The 8,762-nt window shown below is 42.3% G+C and overlaps 1 protein-coding gene across 2 annotated transcripts; it reads right to left on the reverse strand.

The window, feature by feature from the left end:
• Positions 1–1,762: 1,762 nt before the first annotated feature.
• Scoc (short coiled-coil protein) lies at positions 1,763–8,193 on the reverse strand. 2 transcript variants are annotated; one of them, XM_031340516.1, is made up of 4 exons: positions 7,959–8,193; positions 5,287–5,358; positions 4,842–4,922; positions 1,763–3,332 (listed from the first exon to the last, which is right to left on the reverse strand). In XM_031340516.1, the coding sequence occupies exons 2-4, from the start codon at positions 5,306–5,308 to the stop codon at positions 3,190–3,192; spliced, it is 246 nt and encodes an 81-aa protein (XP_031196376.1). In that variant the 5' UTR covers positions 5,309–5,358; positions 7,959–8,193; the 3' UTR covers positions 1,763–3,189. The 2 variants fall into 2 exon arrangements, with proteins under 2 accessions (XP_031196376.1, XP_031196375.1); XM_031340515.1 differs by having other exon boundaries at positions 4,842–4,925.
• Between the last annotated feature and the right edge of the window lie 569 nt (positions 8,194–8,762).

Below are 8,762 nucleotides of genomic sequence, written 5' to 3' on the forward strand. Positions count from 1 at the left end.
TCATAAGAAAAAAAAAAAAGTTATGGAAGCTATAGTGTGTGAGACTGTGTTCCACAGTGTACCCTTTTTTCCACACTTTACTTGCAAATGTTCATTGCAGTGAGTCCGTGGTCTGGCTTGAGGCTGGCTGCACCATCAACTCTGGATCCACACTAGGACTCCTCTCAGATACCCGGTTTTTGCCCTGTGTCACAGAGATCCTTTGACAGCTTTGGATCTGCTGGACCAGTCCCTGAACAAGCTCCAGAAGTTCACAGATGTGCATGTTAGGCTGGGCCTGGGATGTAGCTGAGCTGGTCAGACCTCCAGCTCTCCAGCGTTGCCCTGGCTTGTCCAATGCCACAGTCAGCAAGGGGCACAGCCAACTCTTACGCTCTCATGCCCCTGGGGGGTCAGCTCACCCACAACCACTCCAGCAGGGACAGCTTTATTGTGCTGCCCAGGCGAGGTGCAAAGCCCACTCTCCTAAAGTGCCGCAGCTGGTGAGGGGCAGGGCCAGCTCTCTAGCCTCCAGGGCCAGCTCTCCCACCTGCATTTCAGTTGGTCCAAAGGTAGTCTCCTCTGTTACAGAGTCAAGTCCTAGAGAAAAAAGCTTATGAGTCAGGGCTAGAAGAAAGTTTGACTGTCCCTGACACATAGACCAAGAGTACAAAGATAAAACGCTTCAAAGCAAGATGGCTCAGGTTAGGGTGCAGCCTGACTACATGAGTTTGGTCCCCAGAACTCATTCAGTGGAAAAGAGAACAGACTCCTGCAGGTTGTCCTCTAACCACAGTGCATAAAGCAAACAGATGGAATAGATGTAAACTAGGTGCTAAAGCTTCAGGTTTGTTTGTTTAAGAAAGTTATACTAACAAAAACAACAAAACTTGAGCTTCACTTAAAATATGGGGCACCAAGCTTTTGCCAGCAAACGGGCTGTTTTCTCAACCTGAGAGGTGGAGTGGGGTGGATATAGAATAACTTCAAAGGGGGAAGCCACAGGAGCCAGTGAGAAAAGAAAACCTTGATCAGTGTCAGGGTCTTATCTCCAAGTACCATTCCACAATTGCCTCAGATCTGACTATCTCTATTCCACATTGTATACAGAGAGCTTTCTACTTGGCTATCCTGTCCCATAATACTCTAGATCAGAGAGATCTTGGATTTTGAGCTCAATCTTTAGCTGGATAGATGGTGTGTGTGTGTGTGTGTGTGCGCGCGCGCGTGCGTGTGCGTGCGCGTGCACATGCTAATGCCTTCTCTGTGAGGAAACACAGTTCTAGATACTTTGTAGCAGGAGATCAAGCTATGGCTGGGGCTGCTATGACAAGTCCTTCACTTCCTTCCACAAGGAAGAAATCACACTGCTCAGCCAATGCAAGGCTTTGGATTTAAAGAGGCCTGGGCCATTTCAAGACAGAACCCTTAATGCCTAAATTTTGTGTACCCCCACACTCTTTCCTGCAAATAGAATAGTGTAACTGGTGATGCAGAAGCCATGGCTGAAAATGACAGAACAATCTATGCAGCAGAGCCCTCTAGCCTGGGAACAAGTGAGGGTAAGGAGCCAAAGCCAAGCAGAGACCCTTCCTTACAGCTTTAATAGAAGAGCAAGCCTCTGCAACACTGTGCTACTGAAAGGTTAGCCCTGTAGCAGTCTTGGGTACTTAAATAAGATACACTATTACAATGTGGTACTGCAAACCCTGAATACTCAGTGCACATGTACTTAGCAAGTGTATCAAAACACACATATACACACACACACACACACACAACCTCTGAAACAGCTTTTTATTAAACAGCAAAGCAGAACTTGAACACAATTTTAAATATTTGTAACAAGGTCACAAAAGGGTTGCAAAATGTCTGCAATGTGAGGATTACACATCCAGATAGCTAACGTCACTCATCAAGGCTTACATTAATACATTAGATGACTCCACAAGTCAAAGCAGCCCAGTCTAAGAGCCACCAGCTGCATTAGTGGATCTTTCCTATTATAAGACCTTACTATTATTTCTGATATCAGCTCCTTGTCAAATGGAAGCTACAAACTAAACTTTTAAGATTTGTTAAAAGAATGACTAAAATTATGCAAACTAAGTAGTTGAGTTTACAGAAATTCTGGGGAAACAACTGAGATAAATACTAAGATTAATAATTATCACATATACAAAACTCTCTTATATTCATGATTCTGATACTAATATACTCTCAATTAATTTTGCAAAAGTTCATCTCCTGGGTACAAACAAACCTTAAGACCAAACCCTTAACTGGTCTCTCTTAATCCACTTATATTAGACTCAGTCCATTTTCATTTATGTGCCAAAAGTGCAGCTGTGAGCCAGAGGTAACACACATCTAGAAGGAAAACACTGGAAGCTGGTTATTTTTGTTAATCCAGTTTTCCTTCCTATTCCTATCTTTCCTCAAGTTGTTTTTTTTTTTTTCTCACACACATATAACCAGCATTCCTAACTTTTCAACACCAAATGAACTATTTTATGCAATAGGGAGTTTTTAAGCTTCTCGGTGTGACAGTTTACATTTCAAAGAAAACCCTTCATTTTTTATAGCTTCAATCTACTTTCAACTGATTAAAAGAGAAACCAGCAATCGTATCTTATTACTAAATATCACAAATGGCAAGCCTTAGATAAGGAAGTGTCTTATTTTGGTTAAGTGTCAACAGTTACAGTTCAGGTTACTCTTGCAGGAGAAACTATGGAAGTTACTTTACCGTCAGGAAGGGAGATGGGAAGAAGAGGCAGATGGAGGAGAGGCACAAGACGGTGCACAAGGTACAGAAGCTGTGCATTCAGTACATGGTTTTGGTCACTTTTCACAACATGGTTATTTTCTTGTATATTTTACTAGTTAGGCTTATGATAAAAGACAGTGCTAAACCTATATATATATATATATGTATAAGCAAATTGGCAAAACATTCATCTTCAAGTTTCATAAATATCTGTAATTCTAATATAAAGTCTCTACATGTGCACATTTTCATAGACTAACATATACATATAACGTTAACTCAGAGACGCTCATGTTAAGCATTAGTATTACCTAGATCTGACATTCTCTTTATAAATACTCAGGGAAGCAAACAAAGATACTCTAACTTTTGGATAATATCCAAGCCTTAATGGGGAAGAAAAAAAGCAGCAATCCACAGAAGAGAGGGAGGTGAACCCTTTACTTCCTTTTGCTTTTTGTGTCAGTTGTTTGAAAAACACTAGAAGCAGACATGAGGTTTTCTATATATTGTCCAAGAACTTGATTTTCCGATTTTAGCTTCAGATTTTCTTCCTTAACTGCATCTACTCTTGCAGAAAGATCTATATTAAAAAATAAATAAAAATACAATTACCAATAAAATCATGGCAAGGACTCCATGTTACAAAATCCAGACCAGGCTGAGGGGTCTGGCTCAGTGCTATAGCCCTTGCCTAGCATGTGTGAGACTCTGAATCTGATTCATAGCAGTAGCAATAAATAAATATCACAATTTTTAAGTTTTCTGTTTTTTTAACTCAGATAACTGGGGAGAAAGGCTTAGGTTAAAAAAAAAAAAAAGAGTACAAATCAGACGATGGTGATTGTTACCATGTCTCCCAGGGAACTTGGGAGTCTGTAGAGAGCATTTATGTTAACTCTTGAGGTGGATAAAAAAAACATTGTATTTCTAAAGTGTGCGTGTCCTCCCACACAAAATAATGATGTCTTTACTGGAAATGTTTAAGATGCATACCTTAACACAACTAGATTCTTAAGTTGGATAAAAGATCCAAGCAGCTGGTCTTTTTATAGTTTTATATTATTACAAATTCAAAAGATACAGGTCCTAATGAACAAGTAAAAAACTATGTCCATTCACATATTTAACAAATGTGTATTGGCCAACAGAAGCACATGCCATTTTAGAAGCAACCGAGCAAAAGCATGGTTGTATGTGGGTGCCTGAGATTCGACAATGTGGGGCCCAGGTATCAAGAGTAAACCAAACATTAAACATGTCAATATACACTATGTCACAACTTTTCTAGAGGAAAAAGCAAAAATGGCTAAGGGTTATAAAAGCAGATTAGAAGCACTTTTTTAGAGTTAACTCTTTTGCTAAAAGTTCTGAAGGAACTCAGGAAATAAGCCACACAGATATGTAAGTAAAGGAAGAGATTTAAAGTGATTCTAGCAACTTAGAGAGCCCATTTTCCAGATAACCTGAGGCGGAATATGACTGTTTCTGTCAAATGAGAAGCTATTGCTCACTTTGTGCCCCAAACAAACAAACAAACAAACAAACAAAACATTACTTAATGTCATTAAACATCAAAAACCAGGTAGAGGTAGTATTGATTTTATGGAACAAAGTTTAAAAATGAAGAAAAAACCTCTAAGATCAATTTTAATCTCTAGAAGTAGTGTTTCTTTTCACTTTAATAGAGCTTTCTTGAAACAAGCTTAGTAACACATTGCTAGAATTTAAAGAGACCTCACGCTAAGTCAGCTCATGTGAAGGCCTTAAAAAAGAGAGCAGTAACTGGTCTGACTAGAGCACATGTGTCCTGTAAACCACAGCCAAACTGCAGACAGCAGGAAGAGAGAAAAACAATGGCTGGGGCAGCAATGTGACTCCCTGGGTAAAGACATCTCCACCCAAACCTCATGACCTGAATTTAAGTCCAAGCTCCATGGAATAGAAGGAATGGAAGTTACCCTCTGACTTCTACAACAGTATCCTGGCATGCACAACCACCATACAGACAAATAAAACAGAAAGAAAGTATTAGCATGGACTTTGAAGCTGACTAGATGCCATTCATGAAAACTACTAAATGCAGTCTAACCTTCAAGTGTGTGTTGGAGCTCCAACACCTGATTAATAAGGCGAGTCTTTTCTTCCAGTTCCACCTGATTTTCAGCATCAACTGCTGTAATAAAAAGTGTTAAATTTACCATTAATAAACACTGTGTGAGGTGCGGCAAGTAACACTTAAAACACTTAAAATTCTGTAGACCATTGTATAACCATTATTTTAACTGTCTTAACACAGTCCTTAACTGACCTATACAGAGCCTCTACTTAACAGCACTAAGCAGAAAATACCAAATGAACTTGCCACACAGTTACAGAATGGAAGCCACCACCTTGGATACTTTCTAAAGTAAAAGGGAAGAAGTTAGTCAACATCTAAAGCTCTAAAGACTTTCTCTACTCTTTCCATTGCTTAATGAAGCAAAAACATCCAGAAAGCCACAAGCATTCACTAAGCCAGAGGATGACGGCCTCACCGTCCATGTCAGCATTCATCATCTTGGGTAACAGACTTTGAGCTCTTGAACGCAAACTCTTTAATGAATGGTCTGTAGGAAGAAAGAGAAACATGACAGTAAAATGTAAGCTTGTTTGTTTAGAAGAGTGTCTCCTGAATGCTTAGTCTCCACGCTTTACTGTTCTCAAGTACTAAGTGTACATGCATAGATCAGCGGAGGACACAACAGTACAGCTCCAGAGAGAAGCATAAGGAAAGGTGGTGCTGAGCTGCTGCTCGGTAATCAAGTCCTGAAGTGAAATGCTGCACACTGATGATATCATGTGACATGTGCTTGTGCTAGCAGAGGGAGATGGAAATGTAAATACTCAAAACAGGAAACATCTTAACTGCATTCTTGGGAAATTAGGATGATACTTTTAAAGAAAGATTCAGAAACATTGTTATCTTTTTATTAAGGACAATTATAAAGAGGAGCAAAGGTACACACATAAAATCTTTCCTAGAAAAAATGCCCAAGGTACAAATATGAAAGTGGACTCTGAGGCAGCTAGTCTGAAAGCTATTGAGCATCCTTACACAGCACTACGGAACAACTATAAAGCTAAGCCTGCTCCCAAGTGCACAGAAAGAAGACTGCTTTCTCACACTCTCTACCTCAGTTTACAGAGTGTATGTCTTTGTGCATATGTAGAGGTCAGAAGTCAGTTTTGGCTGTCTCCCTCGATCCGTCTTCCACTGTTTTGTTTTGTTTTGTTTTAAAGACCTTGAACCTGGAATTCACCCGTTCCATTAGTGTTTGTGAGCAAGCTCCAGAGGTCTTACCGCCATCTCCCAAACACATGCACACTGCCAAGCCTGTAATTTATGGGTTCACTGAATGCAACACACGTGTATACACACAAACACACACAACTTTACACAATTGTTTTGTAACTTACCAGCTGCCCTGGCTCTGAAAGGAACTTTATTCTCTCAGATCTTTAAGTCAGTGCTTTAAAAGATTTTTCCTTGAAAACCACAGGAAATCTCAACACCTGTGTCTATCTAGCTTCTTAGTGGATGAGAAGCTTTTATAATTTAAGTCCAGAATGCAGAAAGGGGAGAAGAGACAGTAAGACTTCAGGGACATGGCAAGTGCTAGCCCAGGATTAAATTATCCTTGCATGTTCACACTGTACCTTCTAATACTTCTTCTCGAGATGATGTTTAGCACAGTGGTTAAAAATCCTCACTATTTAGGCTCTGAAATGTAGTGAAGTTTAAAAATCTCAGCTTCAGTATCCTCATCCATAAAATGGAACAAGTAACTATGCATCTCATGGGTTTGTTCTGAGAGTTTAATACATCCAATTATGTGTTTTGTATACTTAGTGAGTATTCAACAGGTGTTAAAAGACTTTCTCATCTCTACTTTGTTGTTTGGACTACAGAAGAAACTTTAGAAAAACCATGTGGCCAAAGGCCTCATATTAGAACTCATGGCCTAATCTAAGAGTGGCCTAATTCACACCACAAAAGTCATCCAGAGTCAAGGATATAGTCAATGTCCAGTCTGTCTTTCCCATCATTCCACCTCAGCTGCCCTTAACATCTCAGATAAGAGTTTGACATTTCCCTAATATCCTTCCAAACTCAACCACCATTCTTCTCTGAACTTGCAATTGATGTTTTCTACCTGTCATCCACTCACCAGAAATACAGTTTTTAAAAGTCAGAAGTCCAATGCATTACAGAAATGCACTAAACACTTTACACATACAGTTTTATCAAAACAGAAGGAAAATGCAATTCAGATGTGGATACTAAGCCTTATAAAGACTAGAGGCCTTGCCTCGTGTTTCATAGCCAAGATATAATTAAAGTCCTAATCTGAGTTTGAAAAACTCGACTCCTTCGGCGTTTCCACAAACAAAATAAATATAAATTTTCATATGCTTCAAGCTGCATCCATCCACTCCTGAATGATCTGTTTCTACCGTTCATGTTCGGCTTTGACATTTGGGGGGGGGGGTTCAAAACCGATGGAAATCGAGGAACTACATCGTCAATAAGGATCAAACTTAAGTTAGATCCCCAGGGAGCTAGCTGCATCCAGTTTAATCATTGGAGACACTCGGATTCCTACGCACAGCTTTGAGTCTCAGACATGGATAACGGTTTGGGGACCTCTGTCCTTATGGCTATTACGACGTCAGTCTCTGCTGGTGTAACAGAAATCTTGGCTCTTCGGGAACCTTTAATTTCTCCTTCCCAAACCTTACTCAATATTTGTTCCGCAGGACGCTTGCGAAAAGCTGACAAAGAAACAAATCCCTGGTTCTAGCAAAGACGTCCCACCCCAGACAGGCATGGGCCACCACGCCTGCAAACCAATCCTAGCACTCGGGAGGCTGAAGCAGGACGACTGCGGCGAGCTGGAAAGTAGCTCGGGCTGCAGAGCGTCCTCTCCCACCACCCAATCCCATCGCACCCCCACGGCGTCCCGGTCCCGCACCGTCGGGCTCTCCCCACTGAGCCCGCGGCGTGCGGCCGGGAAGGCGGCTGCGCAGCGCTCGGCGGGGTGTCGGGCCTCGCGGGCCCGCGATCCAGCGCCCAGGCCGCCTCGCGGGTCCCCGTTCCATCCCGCCCCGCCCCGCAGGGCCTCGGTGGTCTCCCATCCCCAGCCCTCGCCGCCCCGAGCCGCCTCACCTTGCGTCTGAGGCGCCGGGAGGAGGCGGGATAGGTAGGAAGCCTCAGGCCGCGGCTCTCGGACCAACTGACAGCGTCAGCTCCGCCCTTCCCGCCCACGGAGCGTGCGCCGAGCGTGGGAGGCGTCCTCCCACCAATCCTAACTCGAGGTTGCACGCCTGCGCACTGGCTGCTGGACGCCCCAACAGGCCTGTGGCAGAGCACCGGGGTCCACCTTTGCCCTAACAAAAGGGCATTGACACCCAATCAGGATTGTTGGGCGTGTCCGAAAAAGCAGCGACCAATCACGGCGCAGAAGAGAAGATACGCCAAAGAAAGCGGTCCTCGCTGAGCATCTTTTGTTTCGCCAGGAACCAGGAAAGTGAGGTGGAAAGTCACTCTAGGCTTACAAAAAAAGTGAGAGGGCGGGCGGGCGGGAGGGAGGGAGACAGAGAGACAGAATTTCTGGAAATTGCCGTGACCAGACTCTGGGAGAAAGATATTTCATTCACATTCAAGAACATAGTGAGCAGAACAGTGCAGTCAACTGTCCCTCAATTCTAAAAGCATATTTTTCTTCCCCCCCCTTTCTAAAATTAGATAACGCACAAAGCATGCACCATTAATGGATGTTTCTGTTCGTATCTCATATTCTGGACAATTTTTAAACTTACTGTTCACCCGACCACTTAATGATGCCTTAGATCAGCAGTTGCCTGATCTCACTCTCAGAAAACCCAAGGCTTAATTAAAATTGTGTTTCTTATTCAAGTGTATATGTACAATGCCAGACTTTGAGTTGCCAGGTGGTTTTCGTGACACTTC

This window comes from Mastomys coucha, unplaced genomic scaffold (genome assembly GCF_008632895.1).
Source record: "Mastomys coucha isolate ucsf_1 unplaced genomic scaffold, UCSF_Mcou_1 pScaffold22, whole genome shotgun sequence".
NCBI lineage: Eukaryota > Metazoa > Chordata > Mammalia > Rodentia > Muridae > Mastomys > Mastomys coucha.